The 26,726-nt window shown below is 41.6% G+C and overlaps 1 protein-coding gene across 3 annotated transcripts in view; it reads left to right on the top strand.

Annotated features, from left to right (window-relative positions):
• Positions 1 to 26,726, top strand: part of SPATA5 (spermatogenesis associated 5) — a 189,810-nt gene that overhangs the window by 4,450 nt on the left and 158,634 nt on the right. For all 3 annotated transcript variants that reach the window (XM_040556385.1, XM_040556387.1, XM_040556386.1), the window contains exons 4-10: positions 558 to 616; positions 1,663 to 2,292; positions 4,613 to 4,742; positions 5,417 to 5,473; positions 6,343 to 6,466; positions 7,754 to 8,009; positions 19,896 to 20,050. In XM_040556385.1, coding sequence (XP_040412319.1) covers positions 558 to 616; positions 1,663 to 2,292; positions 4,613 to 4,742; positions 5,417 to 5,473; positions 6,343 to 6,466; positions 7,754 to 8,009; positions 19,896 to 20,050 — 1,411 coding nt within the window. The remainder of the gene's footprint in view (positions 1 to 557; positions 617 to 1,662; positions 2,293 to 4,612; positions 4,743 to 5,416; positions 5,474 to 6,342; positions 6,467 to 7,753; positions 8,010 to 19,895; positions 20,051 to 26,726) is intronic.

The following is a 26,726-nucleotide window of genomic DNA, read 5'->3' as shown; positions in this document are numbered from 1 at the left end:
CCCAGCGATGAGTCTGTGTTTCAGAAAATGCTGTACGCCTGGCCAGGGCTGGCTCGGGAAGGGGCTTAAGATCTCCTGAGTCACTTAAGCTCCATTAAATAGAAGACTAGAAAATGCATTGTGGAGAAAACTTGTGTAGTATTGACAGTGGATGTGCAGTGTTTAAAAGACATGCACGGTATTGCAAATGTTCAAGGTGCCAGTTTAATCAGTAGATGATACGTATGTGTGTTTGCGGGGGTGAAAGAGACCTTTCTGATCTGTAAACGTAGCAGTGGCCATTCTGTGTGCTGAGATGAGAAGCATGTAGTCTGTATTAGTAAATATAACTAACTGTATTGATTATCACAGCATTTTGTATGGGGAAAAAATGAAACAAGTTAAATATGTGTGCTTCTTATTTAGCTGTGTGACTACGATATGAGCCAAAGACTGTAAATAGTATCGTGAAAAGTAGGTAGTAGTTATCATCAGGTGCCTCAGTGATATCGACTCTTGTTTTGTTTTTGCAGTAGTTATTGATTGGATTTTTTTTTTCCTTTTTCTTCCAATCACAGGGACAAAGATGCCTGTATTAAAGCTGAGGAAATGTCTGTCTGTCTGCTGAGAAACCTAGGTATAAATTTTGTTGCATTTTGTTTGACTGTTTAAATTTGTAGTGGAAGGTCAGGTTTTGTCTGCTCACACTTCTCTCAGGGATCTGTTGTCTTTTGGCCGAATCATTTTACTATGCTATAAATATCTAACTTGCCTTAATCCTGTTTGTTTATTCATTGTACCTATTGCTGTTTCCAGTTAGTTGTTTAGCTATTGTTGTTGGCCTTCTGGCTGATACTGTGGTGCACTTCAGAATTTACTTGTTTTGTGACGAACAAGAGTACAATGTTATGCATTAAAAACAAGATAAAGCATCAGTATTAGCACGAAATCCCATACTCTGAATCTTTTCTACATTGGTAGTAAATAACCAAAATTGCTCTTCGTTGTGTGGTAGATATGTGTAAGGAAAAAAAATAAAACAGGGTAAGTTTTATTTCACGGTATTGTTACTGGGAGGTGTAGTTTTTCTTCTCAGTGGTAATCTTCTGGTTCAGGAATTAATAACGCTGTTGACAAGCTAAGAAACAGTAAACATGAACTGGATTCCAAATCCATGAGTTTGGCTGAAAATAATAAATCTTGTGTACATTTTTGCTTTTGGCGTCTGTTTTTTTTTTTTTTTGTGCCTGTAGGTTGCATTTAGTAGATCCCATTTCCAAATCTGTCTGTGTCAACACAAAGGCTAAAACCTTCCCCTTTTTAGGGCAAGACTCGGGCTAAACATGCAATATTGTGAACCTATGAGGCACACAGCAAATACAAAATTTTTACTTCTTACAGCACTAATTCCCTAATCTCAGCTTATATGAAGTTCAAAAAACTCCAAGTAACGATGAGCTTAGTAGGGAGTTTATGTATGATGACAAATGTTTATCCAGTGCAGTCTGCTTGTGTATGGAAGGATCATTTAAATTACCTGAAATTACCTTTAAATTACCTAACTACCTTCTGTTACGTTAATTTGTAGCACTCTTCAGGCTTACTTAGAAGAAAGTATTCTTAAAAGTCTTAAAGTTCTTGCTGCCAAAATAGATTGAAATTTCTTTTTTTTCTTTATCATAGATGGGAAAGTGGTTTTACCGGGAAACCTCCTGGCTTTCTCTTTCTATGGCAAACTTTGTAACATCGTGGTGATGAGAGTGAAAGGAACTGATGGCACAGAGCTGACCGCCCCGGCCACCTCCAGCGAAACGCAGGAGCCAGACCTGGAGAAATCTGACCTGGAGGCGAGCGCGCTAGATTTGTCCTTGCAGCTCAGCGGGCTGGACCTGGACGAAAACCCCGGGGCTGCGTCCGTGAGCACACCGAGCAGGCGGATGGACCCAGCCTCACCAGTTCCCCCCAGCTCTGCCGCGGCATCCAGCAGGCACGGCTCTGCTGAGGGAGCCCCGACTGGCAGCCCGGGGGTCGGTGCAGACCTGCCCCATGGCTCACAGCCGGCCGGGCCGGGAGGCAGGGAGGGACTCCTGCCGCCTGGCAAGGCGGGAGCAGCAAGCAGCACAGACAGTTTTTATTACATTTCTTCGAGAACTAGAATCCAGTTTGTTGAAACCAGGACCGGCGTAGCAGACGACGGTGACTGTGAATCCCGAGTTACCTATGATATGATAGGAGGTTTAAGCAGCCAGCTCAAAACTATTAGAGAAACAATTGAACTGCCCATGAAGCAAGCTGAACTGTTCAAGAGTTACGGTATGATGCCTAAGAGTTGGCTTCCTTCATTTGATACTTTTTTTTTTTTTTCTTTAACATGACTTCTTTTTTAACCAAGTTACTCTTCCAGAAATATGCCCTGGATTTTATGTAACGCTAATTCAGTACACTTGTGTGTCCAAACAATGTCAAACTGTTTTATAGTTTAAAATGTATGGATGTAACGGAGATGTAATTATTAGCTTTGTGAAAAATAATTCAGTAGGAAAGAAATATGTATCTCCAGGAAAACTCAGGTATGCATACGCAGAGTTTATAGCAAACAGCAAAGAGTTTTATACTTGGATGTTTGAAAGGTACATATGTTTCTTGTGGCTTCCTAAAACCTTTTTTTTTTTTTTTTTTGGCAGAGTCAACTAATGACGTATTTTTAAAGTTGATAAAAATTAGGACAGATTAATTCTTCTGCTGTCTTTATCCCTGTCTGTTGTAGGGTTCCTGTAAAATATTAAGGAAGTATTCAAGTCTGTTAAGCCAAACTGCTTGCTGAGTTTAGTATGGAATTACAGGGTTGAAAAATTAATATGAGTACTGCTGCCATATTTTAAATTATATCTAACATATATATGAACTGAGAGGACTTTCGTGACAAAGATAAAACTGTACTGTGTATTTATTACAAAAGGATATGCACATAAAGCAGGCATGTCTGCTCACTGTACTTGTCTCGGTGTGCATTGCTGTGAGACAGGGCTCTTGCCTATAAATATTTCTTTCGTATCGTGGCTTTGAGGCTTTTTATTTCTCTGCCTCCCCTCTTCCCACACACACCTGTTAAAGAGGAGGTGAGTGCAGTGACCACGGAGACGATGTCCATGAGTCACGAGTGGTTCTTTCAGTGTGCGTGGCGTGGGCACGGCCCGGGGGTGTCAGTGGGGTGGTGCGAGGAGACTTCAGCCCCGCGTCGTCCAGCTCTGTGCTCTGACCTCCAGCCTCTGCACCACCACGTGTTTCTGTGCTGGCAGAAGCCTTGCTTCAGCATCAGCATTCTTCACCCTTTGTCCTAAAAGGGCTTGATCAGATTCTCTGCTAATTACATGAGAGAAGATGATGCTTCCCTGCCAGCTAAGCTTTTGGTAGCCATCCAAGTGCCGTGAGCCCTTGCCTGCCCGCGGGTGAGGCAGCGAGGATGTCGCTGGAGGCAAGACCTTTGGTTCAGCAGCTCCATTTCTTGCCAGCCCCAGAAACGCCACACGAGGGAGCAGCACATGCTGTAATGGACTGTTAGGAAGTAACCTGTCTGTACAGACACTTTATTGCTAGCCTCTATCGATTAGCAGATACTGTTCTTTCAAGTAAAGTAGTTCTTAAGATTCAGGCTTCCTGTCCTCACCAGGTGACTTACCCATGTCACCGCTGTCGTGTAACCTCTCCTGCAAGCATCATTCGATTGCAGCACCCAGCTGGTGTTTCTTCTCTGGTCATGCTTCAGCACTGCCTTCCGTGGCACGGTCAATACTTTGTCCACAGTTTGTCTCTTCTTTTTGCTTTTTAAATTTTCACTTTCTGCTTTTGGCTTTGTGCCCTTTTAATTTGCCTCTGCTGGTTTGAAATGCTTTTTCCAGCTGTTGGCCTGGGATCATAATCTTACTTTTCTGCAGTTATCTGTAGTTTCTGTCCAGTTGTAACAATATCCAGGAATGCCTGGTTCTTCCATTGTCCTTTATGTTCTGTGCATGAATGTTTCTGTCTGTTTTGGCTCTCAACGTTTGCTTGTAAAGAGGCAAATTCATCCTTTTAAGGAGTGGATGTGTATTTTTCATCTTTTTTCAAAGTATTTAAGGTGTAGCTAGGTACTTCAATCAAGCCTCGCAGTATTTCTGAAACTTTTGGACTGTTGAAAAAAGTGGTTTTCTGTTGGAAATTTTTAATAATGACACTGTAACAGTCGCAAGTAACTTTATTAAGTACATTCATGAAGATTAGGTGGTTAGTTCAATAATTTTTCAGGAAAAAAAAAGCACAAAGCGTGGGGAAAATGATCATATTAAAACTGAAAAAATAAAACAGTTTAAATTGTTGCAGTTTAAACAAAATCATTTGGACTTCAGAAGTATAAAACCTAGATGTGTGTCCTATCTAAGTGCCACAAATGTTTTGTGCAGAGGGCTGTTCCCCCTGAAGGCATACCATTTAATCACAATGGTAAGAATAATGTTGGCTAGAGAAGTTAATTCCGAGTTCAAGTTCTAATCGGTAATAACTATGGGGCAGTGTAATGTGCAAATGGAGCTTGTTCAGTCAGGCATTTATCACAAGTAACTTTCTTCTCTGTTTGTGTGCATGTGCTTGTTCAAAGGAATCCCTCCTCCTAGAGGAGTGCTGTTGTATGGCCCTCCAGGTACCGGGAAGACGATGATTGCCAAAGCCATTGCAAATGAGGTTGGAGCTCATGTAACCGTTATTAACGGTCCTGAAATAATAAGCAAGTAAGTCCACCCAATTTATTTTCATTAATTCTACAAATATATTAGCCCTAAATCTGTACTGGCATCTACCCGTTGGCGATCCACCATCGATCCATCATCCTCTCTGTAGAACTGGCTCTGGGCTATCTGTCCAAGAGTCAAAAACAAACGGGAAAAAGGGTCCTCTCAAGTAGAGGTTGTGTTTGTTTTTGCAATCAAAGAGTTTCATTGGATTTGGCTTAGAAATTTGGGTAAGGCATGGACTAAATTAAAAAGAGGGCTAAAGCTGCATTCACAGTTATGTGTTAAGTTATTTCTGCAACAAGAGGAGTGACTTGTTAAAGAGTATTTGAAATTCAAAGGCGACAATGCACAGATTGATGACTCCAGCAAACTATTTTTTTTGTTTCTTTAAAAATACAGATGCAGAATCAGAAGATACAAGCTTTTCCCTTAATTTTTTTGCTGCCTGGAAAATAGTTGTATCTTTGCCTGAGCCCAGTTTTACCTTAATTTTTGTCCTTGCGGAAATGAAGGTTCTTGTAGATTTGCATGTGCTTCATAAATGTGCTGGAGACTTTGAAAGGGTGTGCTGTGGCTTTTTGGAACACACAAGAGCAGTAATTTTCCAAGTTGCCTGGAAAATACCGATTAAAAAAAAAAAGTTTCTTATTAAAATGTTTTAATTATTGTAGGTTTTATGGAGAATCTGAATCAAGATTACGTCAGATATTTGCTGAAGCTTCTCTACGGTTTGTTCTTTTCACTAATCGTATTCACGCTCACTTATTTGCGGTGCTGGTTCCAGCGTTCATGTTAACGTTGATGTTTTTGAAAGAAAAACATTTGCAAGAATCTTTGAATCGTAATTTTTTCCTGCAGCGGTTTTTAAAAGGAAATAAATGTATTTATATAGTGCTTAACTGAAAGGAAAGCAGTGAAATTCTAGTATGCCTGTTAAATGCTTTAGGACACTGCCCTGGTTCGGGGACTGTTACAGATGGTGCCGGATTGCTCGATCTGTATCATTAGTGCATTGTACACTTATTTCGGCAGATGGAAGCACAAGCCAGAGTTTCACCCGGATCCAAATTTTTCTGTCTAGTTTTATTTTTGGAGAGCAGAGCAGTGCTGAGCTGAGACACGGTAGCTGGCTCTAAATGAGCTAGTGTTGGTCCTGGGTATAGCGTGCCTCTGACTTAGGGTGGCGTTCTGCCCAAAATTATTCGACCTGGTCAAGGCAGACTTCAGACTTCCAGGTGGTGGTTGTTCACAATACATTAGTAAAATGCTATCACGTCCTGTATTTGTGGAGATGGCAAACAAAATGCTGAGTTTTTACTTATGAAAACAGTATTTTTAGTGTTGAGTCTTTGGGAGAGAGGCATAGGAACGTGGGCTGGTCAGCGTTAAGGTGTTGTCTAATTTCTTACTGTAGTTATCTCTTAGAGTAGTGCCACGTTCAAGGCTGAAACTTTCAGTTGCCTGAGGGAGTGGAGTGCTTGTTAATTTTCATTGGGCCTGGATGTTTTCCTTAAACTGCTTTGCATGTCTCGGTCTTGATGTTTTCAGTCCTCCTGAGCTACTGAAGTTTTTGTTTGTTTTGTTTTGTTTTTCCCAGTCGCCCCTCCATTATATTTATAGATGAGTTGGATGCACTATGTCCAAAAAGAGAAGGGGCTCAGAATGAAGTTGAAAAGAGAGTTGTTGCTTCCTTGCTGACGTTAATGGATGGCATTGGCTCGGTAAGTAGACTTACTGAGACAATTAATGCATATGGGGACTAACTGAGCAAAATAACTTTGCTTCTATAGTGCAGCCAATTTTAGATGCATCATCTAGGGAAAAGAAAATAGCCTTAGGTGAAACTTTATATAGTAATCTAATGGTTTTTGGATGCTATGCATAGGAAGGGAATGTTGCCTGATAACTGTGAAATTAAAAAAAAAAAAGTGAATTTTCCATTCACTGCCTTTCATTTGCCTTCTCCAACTTCTGTAGTTTTAGAGGTAAAACTGAAATTTTAGTGATAGCCTACCATTGAACTAAGCCAGAGACTTTGATTGCTCTGAAATCAAAGAAGTCAAGATACTTCTGATGATAGGCGGTCTGCATTACTGAAGGAAATGATGATTTTACGATTGCCATAGTAAAATCTAGGATATAAACAAAAGCCTACTGAAGAAACAATAGATTTAATTGACATTTGTGCATTATGAATTAAGGCCATAAAGTTTGCCGATCTCTCATTTATTATTTTCTGATTATTAGCACGAAGGATTAAAGAACTCTGTCCACGGTGTGAAAAAGCAGTCTCTGCTGTTTATTTAATCTGCAAACTTCTTGCTATTTTCCTGCATACTTGTTTTTGCTGACCAGTCTGGGATTGTTCACAGTCAGAAGATATTTTCTGATGGTGGTGGGCGTCCTCCATGGAGAAGTACTTCATTCTCAAAACCAGAATAGCACTGCAAGCCACCTACCTGATTTTGCCTCCCTTTAACAGTGAAAAAGCAGAGCTTGAGGAAATCGGTTAGGATTTTTGACCTTGCTTTTCCTGCTGAGCCTACAGGAGGTTTTACAACCTGCTGTCTCTGATGGTTTTTATACCTTAAATGATGTGCTTCCCAGCCTTGCTTGTTCAAGGCCTGTTGATACCTTTCTGATCTTGTGCCAGCACTGCCTTTTTGCTCAAACACTTAATTTTTTTTTCTTCAGTGCTTACTCTCCTGATACAGGAAAGCAAGTTCTTGGGAATTAGAGTGGGATACACTGGGATGAGGGGATCTTGGGGTAAAGTTTCTTTTGTGTTATTTGTATGTACATAAAACCTAAGGTAGTGCTACATTGCGGGCACAGGTTGGGTGGGATCACTTGTGGGGTGTATATTAGGAAATGTTTGCTTTGTTCCTTGAGACCTAGCATCAGGATTTAATGTGTGTAGTAGCTGTGAAAAGTAAGCAGGAAATATGCTTATAAGCTACATGACTATTAATTTAGTTTAATTATTTTCTGTTATTTGACATGTTCAGGAGGGCAGCGAAGGGCAGCTTATGGTACTTGGGGCCACCAATCGTCCCCATGCTCTGGATGCGGCACTGCGCAGACCCGGCCGTTTTGATAAAGAAATAGAAATTGGGATTCCTAATGCCCAAGACCGTCTGGACATACTCCAAAAGCTTCTGAAGAAAGTTCCCCATTCGCTCACAGCTGCAGAGCTGGTGCAACTGGCTGATAGCGCGCATGGCTATGTAGGTGCAGACTTAGCAGCCTTGTGCAAAGAAGCAGGTAAGGGGCTGTGTATCTTATTCAGAATCTTACTTCATTTTTAGTCTTTTTCTTTTGTGTAAAAAATAAAAATCCACAGTCTAGTAATGGCTTTTAAAGGGATGAGACCTGGTAATTTTTGTGTCGAAGGAAACATAGCCGATCATAGAGCATGAAGAAAACCAGCTGCTCCTGGGCAGACCGGGAAAACACTTCTGAGTATTCGTCAATTTTAAAAATAAATGTTAATAAGACTAGGGATTCCCATGTGCCATCCCTAGCACACCAGATAGCTAGCTGTGTCTCAGTTTACCAAAGGTTTAGCGAGTTAACTGACTGACCCCTAAAAGTTTTTCTGCTTGTACTCCAGCCTCCCCCTTCTGTATGAAAATCCCAAGCGTCTCAGGCTGGACAGCTTGTCCTGCAGGTCCTGATCACCAGGATGCAGAAGCAATGAGCCTGCGTGGTTGCTTCTGTATTTTGTGTCGTTTGTCTACAGACAAGGAACTTGTGAGCGGTGCCGTGGGACCGCGTGCTCTGGGTGAGGTTGGGCAGTGGAGCTGGGGCGTGCAGCCCGGGCTGGGGGCTGGAAAGCCTCCCGTGGCCTCCGGTGCAGGCACAGCTCCGGAGAGTTGTCCACGCGTCACGCAGCAAGGGTTCGCTATGTTCCAGGCAACACTTAAACACGAGTTCACTTCTGTATTCACTGGATGAAATACTAAAAGTGCGCTCTATCAATTCTTGTATTTTGCTAGAATGCGTCGGCGCGGTTTAAGTGACCTTAAATCTGCCCATGAGCAGCTGCCTAAAGCAGTCTAGTCAAAATATGACTCTTCAGTTCTGCTTACGCATATTTGCTCCCTTGTAGTTGGCAAGTATGTATTTGCTGTATGTGCTGGTTACTTTTATTTCCTTTGGCACCCAGACAGCATCCTCTGGCAGTGGCATAATGCTCAGTTAATTCTTGCATCAGAATTAACTATTAAGCTGATGGAAATTTTATTAGGGCTGATGGCACCTGGAACGGCAAGGCTTTTGCTTGCCAGTTTCCAGAATTTTTAAGGGATAGTCCTCAAATACGAATTTGGCCTTTTGTATGGATCAAGAGGAAGAAATTTGTATGGACTGAGAGCATTATTTTTATAGCATTCTTCTGCTGCTTAGGGTTGTGTTTTAAGCTCTGCTTTAAGATACCAAACATTCTTTTAAAAACAAATGTATACAAACAGCAACAGAGCAGACCCCTTTTTGTTTTCCTCCCTCTGTTTTTGGGAGTCTGTCAGTCTACCTGTGTCACAGTCCTGACATAGTAAACCCTTAGCTCATGTAATGTAAAATTTTGAGTGAAAATGTTGTGGCTTGAATTCCAAACACAATCCAGCCTAGGCGCTGCTCATGCATGCACACATTGATTTCATCTGGCTGCAAATAGGTGATATTTACCCACTTCATGAGGGCTTTTTAGACAATAAATTCTGAATGTTGTGTAAATTGAATGTTACGTGTTTTCTGAGCTCTGTGTAGATCCAAAAGCTCTGGCATCTAGTGGTGTCTGACTGCAGGACACGCTGTCATCCGGGAGCTTTGCATCCAAAGTCAGTGCTCGGAACTAGGTTCGTCTCCTTTTTATTAGCCTTCCCTGAAGCTGGAGTCTGTGCTGTTACATTTCCTTGTCATTTGCTAACTTGGAGTGACCTCTGCTGGGGAAAACACAGTCCAGCTGCTTTAATTCTTTGCAGCCGACATGTATTTTTTCCTTTTCAAAAAACTGCATAAGCATGATTTGGAAGCATTACGCACACTGAATTTAAATTGCTTTGTGGTTAAGGAATGTTCTTAGTAGGGTTTTTTCTTCGCCATTTAAGCTCTCGAAATCTATTTTTTTTATATTAAATTTTCAACACCTTGTAAAATATTACTACTTTCACTGGAGTTAAACTTAGAAAAGACTAGCTTTTATGAAGCAATATTTCTCCTTAGCAGCGCAGGGTTATTCCATATGGCAAGTTTTCCAGTGTTTTGTCTAGTCTTGTTTGTTGTTGTGAGCAATGGGCTTCTATTGCTTCACTAACTGTGCCGTGGGCCAAAATGGCTTGCTGTCCAGGAATGTTCTCTGATATTCATCCTAAGTTTTCCTTGTTTACTTTTATCCCATTATTTCTATTTGCATCCTTGTATAACACGTCCAGTCCCCCTCCGCAGTGTTTACACCCTTACGATATCTGTGGGCTGTTGTCATGTCCCCTACCTCCTCATTCATTACTTCGCCAAACTATAAATATTTAGCTCGTTTAATCTTTCCTCATAAATAAGTCCTTCCTGCCTTCTGAGAACTTCTGTTGATTTTCTCTGAACTCCCTCCAGTTTGTCAATAACCTTTTGGTAATGTGGTGCTCAGAATTGAACGTAATATTCGTGTATATTAAAATATAAAACCTGATATAAACATGTAGTTAGGACTGCTGATGCGCGCTTCTGAGTAACCAAGATGTTTAGTATTCAGGCAGTATCTGAGTTGGGTACCTTCACAAGTTTTCAAGTTAGATGTAACTTTCACTCATGATGTGCATGTAAGTACAGGTAAAATGTGGAAATTAATTTAGAAGCATGAATTCTGAGCTCAGAAATACCCGTTCAGTTTTTAGCACAAGATTATCGTGCTTGCCAGTTGTATTGCAGCATTGGTCTTTGGGAGACTCCGGAGTCCCAGTTACCCCATTTGCATCTTTAGTTACTTTCTTTGTGGCTGGAAAGCCTGAAAGTTTACAAGCTAAATATGTTTATATTCTTAATACAAAGTTTAGATAATTTTTAAAGGACTCGTCCTTCCTTATCTTTATACTTCAACTCTGTTTTTTTATACGCAATATTATATATATTGTGTATATACTGCTTATATAAACCAAGGCTGTAGAAATTAATATGACATGGTAAATGGAGTAATTGTAGGGCTACGGCAGCCAAAACTTTCACTTTGGCGTCACTAGTTAGGTTTCCGAAGATACTTCGTTATAAAAGCTTTTGTTTGTCTTCTATACAATTCTGAAGAACGTGGATTAATGAAAAGTAAATAGCTCTTGTAGCGTTAACCATATTCCAACTGGTTTCTTGGCAGGACTTGTTTTTTCTTCCATGCAAGGAGTGCTTAGCGATACTTCTGGGGTCAGACAGGCCAGTTGTCTGTTCTGTTCAGCAGCTCAGTGCATTTTCATGGAAGTGATTAAGGAGTTTAAGGAGCTTTTAAAGTTCAGCTTGCACTGAACACTTCTCAGCTCCTGCGTGTATGGTGCGTACGAAACTGCAGTGCTGTCTATGCTGGAATGGGCAACGGGAGGAAAGGAGGTCAAGAAATCTGAGAATCAGTGCATTGTGCACTGAATTTTTCCAAACAGGTTACTGTGACCAGGCACCTGTGAAATACTGAAGTACAAATGGTCGTAATCATCGGTTAAGCACTGTTTTGATTATTTCAAGTATTTGTGGATTTTTCTTTCAATACCTTCTTTGCTGCTACAGAAGATAGAGTTTTAGCATTTTATAAAATGAAATGACAAAATTACATGAATGTATGAAAAAATTATGAAGAATTATGAAGCTTATGGTATCGTTGCAAGAGCTGACAACAGGGTGACAGGCATCAGCTCTGTATGTGTATCCCAGCCCGAGACGTTGCACAAGGTACGTGTCCTGTGGACATCAGCATGTGATGAGTTGACTCTTGAGGGCTTGAGTGCCCTCTGAGGGATTCACATGCACAGAATTCTTGCCAAGAAAATGGCTTGCTTATGTGTGCAGCTGGGAGAGTCATGTTCTCAAGGCTGGAAGAGGTTTCCCGTGTCCTAAATTGGTTAGTAGGCTACCTTTTAGTGTGAACAGCTGCATTCTGAATTGTTTTATCTCGAGCAGAGGCAGTGTTCAGGAGATAGACTCTGCCCTATCCTTGCATGTAATGTCAGCATTTGTATGCCCATGAGATTTCATTGCTTCTGCTTTAATTAATTGGCCACACAGCCTTTTATTAATTCCCTAAAAAAATTATAATGGTTTTAATTCAACAACAAAGATAAGCACTCCACTTTTTTTCAAAAACATATGAAATGTTAATTATGTAGCAGGGACATGAATGGTATAAACTGTACTGAATGTTAGAAGATGCTTAGCAACAAAGGTTTCCAAATATAGCAATTTATTATAAACTTATCCTTCTATGGCTGCCTGTAGCATTTCAAGAGAGTGAATATAAATATAGCTTGATTTCTTCAAGAAGTGGGTTCAGTCATCTTGTTTACAGAGAGAGGAAGTATTTGCTTTGTAACTCTTAGAATTTATCTTGAACATCCTTGTTCGCTACACATAATTTCAGTGTGCTGATATAAAACACTTGGACTGTGATAAGATAGCATCATGAGGAGAGGAAGAACAAATGTCTTTGTTTAAATTGTGGTTGCTCTTGCAATAACATCAGTTTGGTTCCAGTAAGGATGCTGCATTGCGACCAGTGTAACTTTCAGACTTCTGTGAAAGCAGCAGTCATCCTTCTGCTTTACCTCAAAGCTTTGGAAGTTGTCCGATTGCAATACAGGTAAAGGCATCACCTTGCTTCGCCTTCAGGTTTATAACGCTTCACTGACATGAGCTGGCTGTTACCAAAATGTTACAGAAAGAAGAAATTGAGCTACGTTTTTGACCAGTGTAACTCGGCATTCCTGCTGAATTGGGGAAGCCACGCAGCTCGCGTAGACCTATGGCGTAGTCTGCTATCTTAAGGTCATGATGTTGAGTCCTCTTGTTTCGAGGTATTACTGTCCTAGATATTCACTTGGCCCTTTTATTGCCCCTGCATTCTGATAAGTAATATGGCTAGGATGAAAAGCCGTTATGCTCTTTAACCTGTACCTCTGAATATTGATTATATATGCTACTAGATCTTTAAAAATAGAAGTCATTCAGTAGGGTACTGTATTTGTATTTTTGCTGGCTCTGAGACACTTTCTGCTGCATCTTTTATGAACCAAAAAAAACGTCTCTAACCCACCCTGAAGACCTGTTCATACACCTTAGCCCTCTGGCATTATAAAGAAAAAGGAATTGAAGGGCTCCTAGGTTTTTTGTTCTTCACCGTAATCAATGGGGAGGCAAATTCCCCTGAAATCCAGGACCATCTTTGTTAGATCAATGGAGTTTTTCTGCAGTTTAGGTAAATGGGCCATTTGCAGGAAGCGTGAGCTGCTTGGGCTAACGGGATTAGTGTGCATCTCTGTGTGCCCCGAGGCCCAGCCTCTGGCTGCCCCCTCCATCTGACAAACTTTGTGTTCACTCCGTGGCTTCTTGGCCTCGTAAGGCAAAGCTGAGCCCTTCATTCAGCTCAGCATGGTCTCGGTGAAGTGGCCTGGTGTGAGGGCAGCACGAAGCTGTATCCTTTCTCTAAGCCTTGAAGTTCGTGGTTCAGCTTGAGCCTTTCCCAAGACAATTTAGGCCAGAGTTCTGCCGGGGGTGTGCAGTAACTGTAAATATTTTTCTTGGATTATATTCCTAAGCGTAGGAATTTAGACCCAAGATGCTGTTGAAAATGAAGACTTTGATAAAGGCACTGGATGGCCAAGGCAATGGGATTGTTTGTTTTGTAGGGCATATTTGGAGTTGTTTTGAAATTAACTGGTCACAGTTACAGATTATGAAGGGAAAGCACTGCCTGACATGCTATAGTTTATTCCTTTATGGAAAGTGACTGAAAACACCATGTCTACTTTGTTTTTTTGGAAGCGTGGAAAAAGGTTGAGATTGAGCTGTTGCAAACTACTTACTACTGCATTCTCTGACTGAATCCTGATTCCCATGGGCCATTCAAAATGATGTGGGGAAGGGCCTCTTGCTTTTTGGTATAGAGAAACGTGGTTTTCATGGTTTTTCTTTAGAAAACATGGTTTTCTAAACTCAAGGGGATATTAATAATACTTACATTTTTGATAAGCCATCTCTTTGTATTCTTAGGAACCGGAGAGATTTTTGCAGAAATGGCAGAACACTGGACTTCAAAATGCGGAAAACCCAAACTGGGAGAACTGGGAAAAACCCAGGCGTGATACAGATGTAACACTGCAATAGATATTTAGACTGGAACGTTTGAGTTTTCTCATGCCGTGTTCCATCCCACTGATTTGCAGCGTAACAAGACCAAGACAGTCAATCTCCATCTTCAGCACTCACGAGCTTTAAGCCAGACATGACCAGCAGGAGCGTGTGGAGCCCAGGTGGGATGTGCCCACCTCGTTCCTGACCCTGGGGTTTCTCATTGCTCACATACAGCATTGTCTCTGTGAAGCAACTAGTATGCAGCTTTTTTCCTTTCTACTTTTGTGTTGAGTCTGGTTTTAAATGTAACAGTGATGGTAGTAGATTTGGTCTCAAATCCATTTTGACCCTGCCCATACTAAAATCAGTGGGGGTTTGTTTTCATTGCAGTACATGGGGAGGGACCGAGTGCTCTACAGAGCGGTTTGTCTCGCTCCATCTTTCTCGCACCTGGAAGGTGCCAACTGATCTGTTCAGAGTCGATGCTCATCATCAGGTTGCAAAGGTGCAGGTTTTCTCAGTATCTGCATCAAGAATGCTGTTTCCCATAGCTGGTGCCAATTCAGGCAGAGAAGGAAGCATCCTGTGTTTCAAGCATGGCTATAGCTAGAGAATGTGTCTCTGTAAAAATGGTGCAGTAGCAGAAAAGGTCAAGGCTTTCTGACTCCCTCTCAGGCTCCCGATAAAATGGTTTCTAGGAATATATAATGGCAAACTTGGGGTTTGAGAGCAGTCTTAGTTCTTTTTGTAGTTAATAAAGTTCACAAAAGATTCTCTGGTAAAATGTAACTCAAGTTGTAGGTCTCTGTTAGTCCTGCAGGAATAAAACCGGCGATCAGTAAGTATCTGTGTGTTGAATGGATGCTGCTCTTGGGATGCAGAACTTGAATATTTTTAAGGGCAGCTTTCCCCTGGTTTCCCCACTCTAACTCTCAGCTGTATCCTGGCCTGAGAGCGATCCTAATTACAACTGGACCAGCATTTAGGTGCTCTCTGTGGCGTCTTGCTGTTCAGGTAGGCGGGCAGGCCTTGTTTTCCTTCTTGCACACATGGGTCTCACCTTAGCTTAGGTGTGCCGCACGTGAGAGCGGGCTACAAACACGGGCAGTCTGGGATTCGTTACTTCCCTGTGCTGTCATTCCCTTAGGATAAATGATGTGTGCGTATCTATCTGTGAATAAACTGTTTCCTGTATGAAAGGAGTTTTGAAAATATAGTTCCTCCTTCCTTCCTTTCCCTCCTCCCCTGCTGCACCTCCCAGCGACTTGCAGTCAGCTCCACAGACATGTTCCAGCAAACGCCAGGGCTCCTCACAAAGGGCTATAAATTGCGTATGCAATCCCTACAGTAGATCAATGCTCAGGTTAGCTGAGGGAATTTGCAATGTTATGGTTACAAGGGATTTAAGGGCATTATCTTTCCTGTGCAAACAGTATATGAAAGTTCTTTGGGGATTTTACCATACAGCGCTGGCAGCTGAAGACAAATTGCAGTATGTGATTACAAGAGAGGGGAAAAAAAAAAAGCTCAGGGTTTCTGCTCTTTGAAAAATTTCTACATGGGCATGCATTTTTATGTAGAGAATAAAATCACAAGAAATAAGTTTTAAAAACATATTTATAGTAGCCTTATCTTCAGGTATTTTTTTGTTCCTCAATAAATTTATTGCTGTGTTTGAAACAAACAAAATAAAACAATCACCAAACAAAAGAAAACATTCCTAAATTATAGAAGTTTCTTAGGATGCAAATGGCGGAACACACCTCAGCTAGCCATGGTGAGGGGTGGTTCCTGCAACAAGATACGTGTGGTTTTTTTCTTGTAAGTGACCATCCGATATCATAATAAAGGACTATAAACTCCATTTATTTATGAGGTTACATGTTCAAGAATACATGCGATTTGTAGTCAGTGATACATGAAGTTCTGTAAAAGATTTCCTAGCATAATTTGTCAAATAATAAAGAAGAGATCCTTATCTTAAAATTATCAAGCACTGGAATAACTTTTGTATCCATTGCTTGTGAAATCAGGTATACCCCTGTTAGGGTTTCTAAAGTTCAGAATTGATTCTAAGTTATATGAAACGTTCATTTCTATGTATAAAACTGTTAAATTTTGAAGTACGGTGTCTAAAGGCCTAGAAGTAGAGGAAGATGCCCCATGCAGTGCCGTTAGGGAGCTGAAATCTCTCTTGTTTGCTGTTGAGCATTCCTCTTACAGCCAGGCAGGAGAGCATGGTGGTGGATCTGAAAGCTGTCACAGCAAGGAATGGTATGTGTCTCCAGGGCTTGGCCAGAGTAATTTGGGAGGGAAATGCCGGATTAGCAGGGAAAGAAGAAACATTTCCTCTTGTAAACAAGCTTGCATGAAAGTTACAATTTTTGTGAAGCCGCTTACAAATGCTGGTGTTATGCCTCTGGTAGAGTAAGTCCAGGCAAGACGGATTTGTGGAAGAAGTGGCTGATGGGCAGTGAAAGAAGCGTGTTTAATGATTTTGTTTGGTTTGGTTGATTTCCTCGTGTGTTGTGTGTATTTGGTTTAGAAACCTAAAGTATGAATGTTCATTGTTTTGGGTGGATGCTTTCTATTATTTACAGTAGGGTGTAATTATACACAGACTGACAAATGTAGCAGCGTGGTGGAGTCTATTTTTAGACCCAGGCATTTGCGATTATGATCTAATGTGCCAGCACTTAGCCAAGCTATGAGCAGGAAAATCTTGCAGGGGAACAATGCTATCTACCTCATGCTCAGCCCCGTACCAAAGGAGGACCAGCTGTACCAGGACAAGGCGTTCTGCTGGTCTTTTCCCCTTCTGTCCGCTTAATTTCCTCTGTTCTAGACAGGCAGGATGAGTTAGTGAGGTAGGGCGCACGGTTGCCAGACTAGAACAGATTGTTTATTTTCCATTGCTGGTAATCATGCATGACTTATTATGCTTGTTTCTTTCCTTTTTTTTTTTTTTTTTTTTGTAAACTGGGATTTTCCATTTATACTCTGCTGAGCATCAGCGCTGCTCACGGTTGCAGATGCTGCCTTCCGAGTGGCGTTTCAGTGACAGAGGCCGCTGGCATTCAGCGATCCCTTCAGGTCAGCTGGGTCTCAAAAGGAGCAAGCGAAGCTGAACCGTGCCGTGCTCAGAGCCAGTTTGCAGCGGTGCACGTGCTCCGGACAGCACATCCCCATGCCAAAGGAGCCAGATGGCCAAGCCGAGCCGCTCGGTGTTTTGTGGGGCAGATCAACTTGCGTTCGCTCTGGTGTTACACCTCCCTTGCCTGTGCGCCGCTTCTAGCGGTGTATTTTGCACCCTGCCCTGCATTTCCTTACATTACACATATCTTTCAGTGTCTCTAGACAAGGATGTGTTTTCTTTCCCCTCAGGCAAGCCACTGGCTGTATCCTTCTCCTGTTAATAAGACTTTCTTCCCCCTCTGGGTAGAGGTCAGTCTGAAGTGCAGGAAAGAATGATTATGATAACAGGAGGAAACAGGAAGAATCATGCTTTCTTTTCCAATCTGTTTTTTATTATTGTTTTAATGTAAAACATTGTTTCAATTAAATGCTGACCTGTGCAATGGTGTGTGCGTGCACATGCTGAAATTAATTCAGGCTTTGTTTGGAAAGCTGTGACCTCTTTATTCCTGTTCTGGATCAGGGCTGCTGCATTTCAAACCCGCTGCTGATGGCTGAAACTTCACTCGGGTGCTCCTGGCAGCACTGGCAGCACAATGCTCGAGAGTGATCTTCTCTTTGTGCCTTTTACCTGTTTTTTTTTTTTCCCAATTTTTTGAAATAAACTTGTTCATGTTAGGAATTCCTCATGTAATGAGAAGAAGATAACCATGAGGCGGTTAAAATTCATCAGACGGGCCTTGTGCTAAACTAGTACGTGATGGAACAGTTAGGTACAGAAATGAGGAACAGCAATCAGTTACTTGCTTTCTCTATGCCTTAACTTCATGCTATGCTATTTATTCTTTCATTTTTTTAGATGCGAGTGCCAAATGAATTGACTTCACCAAAACCAAACCGTAGGACTTGGCCCCCAGTACCTGCCTCCCCTCCATGGCATTGCTGCTCTGGCTCTAGAATAACCTGCCCGCTTTTTTATCTGCTTGGATGCAAATTTTAAATCTATGGAGATGAATCTGTGTCTTCTCACTTTTGTTTGCTTAAAATGAACTGTTTTGGAGGAAGGAAGAAGTGGGGGAGGAAGAACCATGAAAATTGTCTGGGTTGTTAAAATGAGTTGTATTTTATGCATGTCCTCTGGTGACCAGATTTTCATTTTCTCCTTGGCCTCATGGAATGTTTTTATTTATATATCTTATTAGTTCTGGATGTTCTGCACTAGGGGAAACCTGAATTGCAAACTTTTTTTTTCATTATTGTATTAAGAGCCTGGGTATTGAATGCAGGTGCTCTGACTCTGTCATAATTGGCAGTTTATGGAGAGACACCAGCTGTACCGGTGCACAGGGGAGATATTATATCTCTTCACACGCTGTATATATTGTAGGAAATGCAGAATTCCTGTCATTGTCAGAAACTTTGTATGTCCCCATCTACCAGTGCCTCTGCAGAAAAAAGACAATAATCTGCTGCAAGTTAAAACCACGTCTATTTTCAGAAACAGCTTATCCCTTTTATTGTGCTTTCCTGTAGCACTAATTGATGTTTTCTCTGGTTAAATATAGAAAAGATTTAACAAATGTTTGTCTTTTTATGGTCATGCAAGACAAACTGGTGCCGTACTAACTGTCCTAGTTTTTTGTAACACACGTCAGGCTGTGTACTACATGTCTGCGTGTGTACATGTCTGCGTGCCTGCATATAGGATTATACTCATCACGCATTAATATATCACACATTTCACAGCTCCAAGTCATAGAGCTGGATTGGAAATAGCAGCAATACAACTCCAAATTGTATTAGACCCTAAAAGGCGTAATTTTACGGTGGGAAAAGCATGGTGCTTCTGGGCGTCTTGCACAGCGGGCGCTGTGGTTGCTTGGTCTGAATGCGCGGGGCTTGCAGGTGGCACTGCTGGGGCTGCTGTGGGGTGAGTGGGGGCCACCTCTGCAGGGTGTGAAGGACTGGATTTTAGGGAGAAGCTAGGAATTGGCGTTAAGATTCATAAATGGTGTGTGTCAGTGGTTTGGCCAAATGAAAGAGAAGGTCAAAGCTAGGCCTGTGTACATCTGGAAAGTACACTGATGGCTGGAAAGGAAAGAAGAGCTATTCAGAATTGCAGAGGTATAGAAAAGAGGGAGTGTTTGTTGCATATCAAGAAAAATAATGGTATTTGGCATCCTACCAGGTAGCAAAACAGGATCCCAGTGAAAGCAACAGAAATCACATCAGTTGCATTATTTTTTTAAGAACAGCAAAGGGAGGGGAAAACAAAGTCCTAATAAATAGAGGAATGGACACGTTTACGGGTATCTTGCAAGTGTTAAATCAGTACTTGTCTCAAATACTCATTATCCTTCTTCCCAATTTGTCATTTAAAAATGTTTGGATCAGTGTATGGCTGTGTGCAGGTTTTGTCCTGTTAGCTTCATCTCAGGAACACAGGGATAGGGCTGTTTTGTTCTGTCTTTTGGAACTGATTTAGTTTATATTCTGTCTGTGGTCATAAGATCCCCTTTTTCTTCCTCTCTCATCAGAAGTGTCTTGCATGTTCCTTGACCTAGTTAAGGCCTGGCGCTGGGACGTGCTTTTGACTATCATTTCCTTTCCAACGCTGCCGTGTGTTTGTGTGTTGTGCACTTTGTGTTTGTGAGAAACAGGATGAAGTCTACATGTTTTTATGGGTTTTGTTTTTAATAGGTTTGTACGCACTGCGGAGAGCTCTGGGGAAGCGAGCTAACCCCTCAGACAACGAGGTGGCTGGGTCAGTGATGATTGCTTTCAATGACTTCCTGCAAGGGATGAATGATGTCAGGCCCAGCGCCATGAGGGAGGTGGCAGTTGATGTGCCAAAAGTAAGTTATTTTTTTGCAGTACACTAGCAACATTGTTAGAGTCACAGTTATGCATTGAAATCTCCTACCAAAAGAGAGTCGTTTTGTAAAGTGGAGGTCTCAAGTTGCCAATAAATGTTGTGCATCATCCTTTTGTTTACGTATTTATTTAGTTCGAATTTTAAAAACCCGTTTACAAAAACTTGAGTTTTTAACGCTCTAGAAAGAGTTGGTAGTGCAGAAGCATATGTCCTGATCCATAGTTTTACGTGCTGAGGGGGCAAGCGGTAAAAAGCTTAGGATGTCTGCTCTGAGCAGATCCTAAATAGCTGTGTAAGTTGGAGCCTTTTGCAAAGCAGACACAAATTTAAGTAGAAACCAAATGTTAGCATTTGTAATCAAAGTGTATTGAAACGATGCTGTGAAGAGTGATTGCTCTGATTTGTGTAAAGCAGTTGAGTAATTTTACATGCAATTCCTACTGCTGTGCCCTCAATGTCTTCAGTGAGATCACAAGGTTTTAACAGAGAGCAGAGCTGGATGCCGTGGGTAGGTGATCGCTGCCAAGCAGTTACCCATCAGGGACTGTCATTACATGGACAATTATTCTGGCAGTGCCATCTTCAGTCATCATTGCCCCGCTGACAACTCTTTCGGTTCTGTTATAGTAATTCAGTAACAGACACAACATAAATAGAACTGGGGAGCTGATCTGCTTTAAGAAGACTCTGCACTGGTTTAAGAAGATTGAGCAAAAGAAAATGTATTTGCTCTTACTGGCTCTTGACTCTGCAAGCAGTTGTGCTGGTGTTTCTCAGCAGCTCCCCAACCCCTTGAAGAAAACATTTCTGTCTTACTGCATGATGATGAGTCATCTGGGAATTGGGCTGCGCAGCTACAGGCCCTCGCTCCCAAACTATAGGAATGGGAAATGAAATCTGTGAACAGGATGCTGCACGCAGCCAGCTCGGATGTCACACTTGGCTTGTTAAGAGTCCGTGCTGTGCAGCGAAGTGCTGGGTGGAAATGCCTGTGTCGGCCCCAGACAGCTTTTCCTGGAAATGGTGTAGTGCCATCAGCACCTGCAAGGGTTGGTTAGTTCTGCTGAGCACCAGAGCTACTAATCTCTTGTTGCTTAATTTGCTACTGTCTCTCGAGCTCATGTCATTATCACTGTGCTGTGCCTTCTGGCCATATCAACCCATTTGGAGCTGGATGGAGTGCTGCTAAACAGGGCAATGATGACATACATAAGTCAGGTCTCAAGGAAATCTATTCTGAATCCAGTTCAACCTGCTATGACAGTTCGCCACTAAACTATCCTGCCAGTGGCTTCCTCAAATGTCATTTACTTTTATTTGTTAAACATCAGCTGAGTCACTGGAATACTACTGAGACTCATTGTTTTGTTGAAGGGAAGGTAACAACATAGTGCAGATTCCTTCTGTGCTTACAGGACAAGTATTGTAGCAGAGAATGTAGTGCAGCTTCTGTTTCCTTGGATACATTTTTAAGAAGAGTAAGCAAAATTTTATGTTGCGTGCTTCTAGTAATGATTCCTAGGTATGTCTTAATCTAATTTTATAGACTCAGTTTTGCCTCACCAGTCAAGGTTACGTGCCTAACTGCTCTGGCTGAAGCCACGTGTTTGACTGATTGCTCCGACACTTGTTGTTAACTGGATATTGAAGTACTTGGTTTCAGTAGAAATCAAGCCTCTAACAGCTAACTGGATGCAGTGGCAGGGCCACTAATTAGTCACAGCATCTCATGTTGGTGGTGCTATGTCCTAGAACACTTTGCTGTTTTGTGTTGTTCACGTGAATGTCTGCAACACGCGCTGGGAAACCTCAGTATTGCTCACTTGCTGTGGAACTGTTGCTTATAGTCCTAATTTCCATAATAAATTCCTCTCTACTAATTTACCCCTCTTTCCACTTATCCACCCAACACTTTCCTAGCTGGCTGTTAACCTGCTGCACTGTGCTATGTTGCGTCGGTGCTCTGCGGTAATGTACACCCACAGGGCTCCCTTATGTAGCCAATCTGTTGTGTTCTTAGCAAACTTTTAAAAATATGATGGGGGGTTGAAGCAAAAGAAAGCATGAACGAGATAGGAGTCCAGCTTTCTTCAAGAAACATATATGTATCTGGTTAATGGATCTGCTTGCATGGTATTTTGTGAAGTCATCCTGTATTGATTAACCTTCAGATTTTTTCTTTCTGTAAGGATAGGTTTTTATTTGCCTGCGCTCCTTGTCCCAGAACTATGCAGCTAGACAGTTGGTTGTATGGGTGGATTTGTTAGAAAATCAGGGATCGCATTCCTTCATCTTTTGAAGTTTGACCTTAATGTTGTTTGTTATCTAAAAAATTTGATCTGAAAATATTTTCAGTCATGAAATAACTGATCAGCTATGGGATTTTTTCCAAATAGCAGACAGAAGTCTGATCTACGTTAACAATAACCTCTTTTTTTTTTTCATTTGTTATATATACATTATTCACTTGTCAGCCCCCTTGGTGGCTTTTAGGCTGTGCAGTTGGTGACAAGTAAATCCACTGATGCACATGCTGAATTAAGCTGAGACTTCTATGATTTTTAAGTTTCTATTCTTGAGAAGCTGTTATTTTTTCCATTTTTAACTGATTTGAAGTAGCCGTATGCAAACTGAATAAGAAGAGTGCAGAGTCACTTAAAATAAAGCTACAAGTAAAGGCATTTTGTACAAGTGCTCCATCCCATATTGTCTTGACACCTTTGCCATTTATGTTTTTTGAGGCTGGTGTCACCTGATACCGAATGAAAATAATTACTTGTTTTAATAATGAACTCCAAATTGTTTAGACAACGCAGAGCTTGTTCTCTGAAATCTGCAGAATTTTAAGTAGGCTGTAAAGAAAATGTAATTTTTGAATCAGTCTTCACTTCTTAGGTTGTAGAGTAGAGCGTTAACTGCTTGACTGTTTAGGAGGCCGCTGAGCTAAATCCCCCTCTTGCAGTCTTTTGTTTAAGACCTGGAAAAACCTCTGTTATACGTATACTTGGGGTAGTAGCTAAAGAACAGGGATATGTGATAGAAGCAAGTGGTTTGGGTGGCCTTGTGCAAGTCACTTTACTTCTTGGTTTTGGAGGATATGTGCTAACCTTTACAGAATGCTCTGCTGTCTGCTTCTGAAAGGTGCTCTATGGCAAGCTAGTTAGGAATTTTTTGTTACTAACTCACACTTTAGGTGATTCACAACCTGTCCTGTTGCCCTTTGATTGTAAGACCAGTGTCGTTCACACGTTACATGGATAATGAAAGAACTGTCATTGACACATCTTGAGCTCTTTTTTTATTCCAAGGGTATTCAAAGTTATGGATGGGGAAAGCAGCTACAAGTGAGTTTGGGGTGGCAGATAAAGCGAGGCTGTGTGCCGGAGGACGAGGAGCTGCTGAGGTGGAGGTGTCACCGTGTGCTTCTCCCTGTGCTTTGCCTTTCAGCATTCCCCTGTCCTTCTGCTTACGTCCAGACTGCCGTGCGCATTGCTGGTGACCAAGACACGTGCAAAACCCTTGTCTGCCCGGTTCCATGTGGGATCTCGTTTTCTGTTTTTACAGAACCTTTCTTGAACTTTGCTATGTGTTACAACCTTTTTAGAAGGCTGCTTTTTTTGCAGCAGGGATTTAGGAGAAAGGGGATGCACGTTATAAATCAGAAGTTAATATTTCATCGGTTTGGAGAGTTGCGCTGTAGTTGTTCCTCCCTCTCCTATGGGTCTTTCTGAAATTTTTGTAGAGTGCTATGGGTTTTGCTTGCCCGCTTCATTCCCTTTACTGTAATTCAACACTCAGATTTGTGTCTTTGCAGCCAAAAGGTTCTGGATGAGACATCCTTTGCACGTCTGCTTTATTTCTTTACTGCTGCTGGTGAACAACCTCTGGGGAGTTGCTGTTCTGCATCATATTCTGAGCTCTGTTGACCTAGGGAGAGCTAAAGATTATGGCAGTAATGAAATCTTGTCGTCTTACAGACTGTAGCAGAGCACTGTCTCCCTGTGTGTAAGCTCAGCCCTAAGGCTAGTCTTTGCAACCATTTCCACAGTGACAGAATATCACACTTCATTGCTCTGCTGCGAGACCTTTCCTTTCAGTTCGTGTACAGGTGAAGATGTGTAGCTGGCCGTTCCAGCGTGTGCACCGTAATTTGGGTTAATTGCAGTCAGCAAGTTCCTCAGGATGGTATGCAAAAACAATCCACCTAGTTCTGTCGAGCATATACTGCCTTGTGTGAATCCAACTGAATTCTTCCTTCAGAGTGCATTGTTGGTGGGGGACTGTGGTGTTTTTCCCTACTTTTCTATATCCTTTTAAAATGAGGAGACACGTACTTTGTTTAGGACTTGACCAGAATGTGAACATAGTGTGTTATTAGCTATTTTTGCTTTTAATACCACTGCTTTTTTGAATTCTACCCTGCATTATAGAAATTCAAAGTAAGTTGACTGAATTTTTGCCTGGTGAACTATTTTCTTTTATAACTCGTACCTTGCAAGCTCACATTTAGTGGTCCTATTTGTATGGCCACTTCTGTCACTCTTGTTGATGCTAAATGACATGTAGGGGGTCCTAAAATTCATTTGAATAGCACCTCAGAAGGCTTGTGCGATAGTCTGCATATTTGAAATGGGGTGAAAGCAACATGTAGGTGTTTTCTCCCTGGCTTTTGTGTGCGCAAAGTGCCACTAATGGATTTTGCCACTGTTCCTGAAAGTTGTAGGAAATTTGTGGTGTCTTAATTCATTTTAAGAAGTTTTTCCTTTGTGTTTGCCAAAATCTCTGTGTCTAGATAGAAGGACATTATGATAGGAATGACTATCTCTTTTTTTCTATTTATTATCTCTTTTGCATTTATTAGCTCTTATTGTGAAAATTTAGGCAGAAAGGGAGGATTCTTTGCAACTTCAGGCACCTTACTGAGGTGCCTGAGTTAGACATCTCATCATGATGTTTGTTCCCACTGAAGGAAAGAGAGAGAAGCTGGGTGAGAGATGACCACGTGTGGGACTTCTGAAAGGCAGCTGATAATCGGGCTGAGTTGCTCTGTGAAGCTCTGTCTCTCTCTCACTCTCAACTGTGTTGGGACCCCAAGGCACCGAGGTCAATTTTAGGTGATATGAATTTGTGCTCCTCTTTTTCTCTTCCCTTCTGCACTGTTGTGGAGTTTCTCACTTACCTGTTTTTGATGAATTCAGACAAATGCTTTTATTTCAAAACTAGAGACTTGTGTGCGGCCCATTTTCATCTATTCCTTTAATCTGATTTGTGCAGCTAGTCTTGCTGGTATTACGGAACAGCAACAGAAGGGTGTTGTGTTTGCATTTTTTTCCCCACAATACTACTTTGAAACAGCAATTCAAAAAGCAATATTGGCAGGTTGCAAAAGCTGGCTTTCAATCTGTGGGAACTAGCCTGCCACTTTGATAATTCCCCCACTAAAATCCTAAAATCCTGTCCTCCCTTCTGGTACTGGGTTACTCTGCTGTATCTGATTCAGTCTTCTCTTTGCTCTGACCTTACTGAATTCATTTCTTTTCTATTTTAGTGTTGTCCCATTCCCCCCACCCCCCCCCATCCCCCAATAAAGGAATTCAACCCTTGGCATAACCCTCTGCCCTCAGATCCTTCTCAGTGGGCAGTGGCTATCAGCTCTACATATTTCTTACTTCCTCAGGCTTATAAAGTAATTATTTATTTAAGAACCAAAGAACCAGAAGCTGTTAGTCACTAAGAAGAAATACAAGGATTGTTTCTAGAGTTCCTGTAGCATGTTCCCAGTATGAGGGACAACATGTTCTGCTGGCAGCAGATCAGCAGCTCCTCACCTTCCAGCTAGCCTTTAATCTCAGAGTACTTCTGAGGGGTTGACCCCTATGTGTTGATTTTCTGTGTTTACTCTTCCTTATCTTTGTAATTTTCTTCTCTTCAATTGTCAGTCTTTGACATAGAAGTTTTATTTGGTTTGCAGTTTGCTTGTACTTACACAAAAGTGCTTGCACCACTCACAAAGGTTCTTTTTCTTCCTCTTCAGTAGTAGACTGAATTGCCTGGTTCAGGGACTTTCCAGTTTGAGTTTCCAGTTTGTTATGGTATCAGGCAAATAGCAATTGGGACGAGCCAGGAGTGATGGCAATTTTCAGAGTCAGGTGAGAGGTGATGCGTTGTGTCTTGGTTATACTCTGCCAGCCTTGCAAGTTTAGCTGTCTTTCTGGAGTTGAAGGGTGACTTACATCTTACAAATTTTTGGAAGAGTGTTTTAAGACACCAGATCATTTGATTTAGGTCCATCTTGATATGTTTACTGTTTGAGGTGGACAGGAATGGATGGTGACAGAACAAAGAAAGGGCTGGGGTAAGTTCTTAGGCTTGTGTAGAGATAGAGAAGTGTAGCAGGTTTTAGATCCATCTGCTGTTTTGGATAGAATGCATTGGTGGTTTCCCAATGTGTCACTGATGAGCCTGTCTTGTGTCTTTAGCAGAGCAAATTTAAATGCAGTTGTGTTTGGACGTTATTTATTTATGTAGATAGTTGTCTGTTTGGTGGCTTGTTTATTTTCAAGCTTCTAGTCGAATCTCTAGTCATATATAAGAGAGGTGATGTTGGCAAGTGGAAGAACTGCCAAAAGTTCAGCTTAGTGGGGTCATGCAGCTGG

Source organism: Cygnus olor, chromosome 4, assembly GCF_009769625.2.
Source record: "Cygnus olor isolate bCygOlo1 chromosome 4, bCygOlo1.pri.v2, whole genome shotgun sequence".
In the NCBI taxonomy this organism is placed as follows: Eukaryota; Metazoa; Chordata; class Aves; order Anseriformes; family Anatidae; genus Cygnus; species Cygnus olor.
This window is presented reverse-complemented; position numbering and strand designations above follow the sequence as displayed.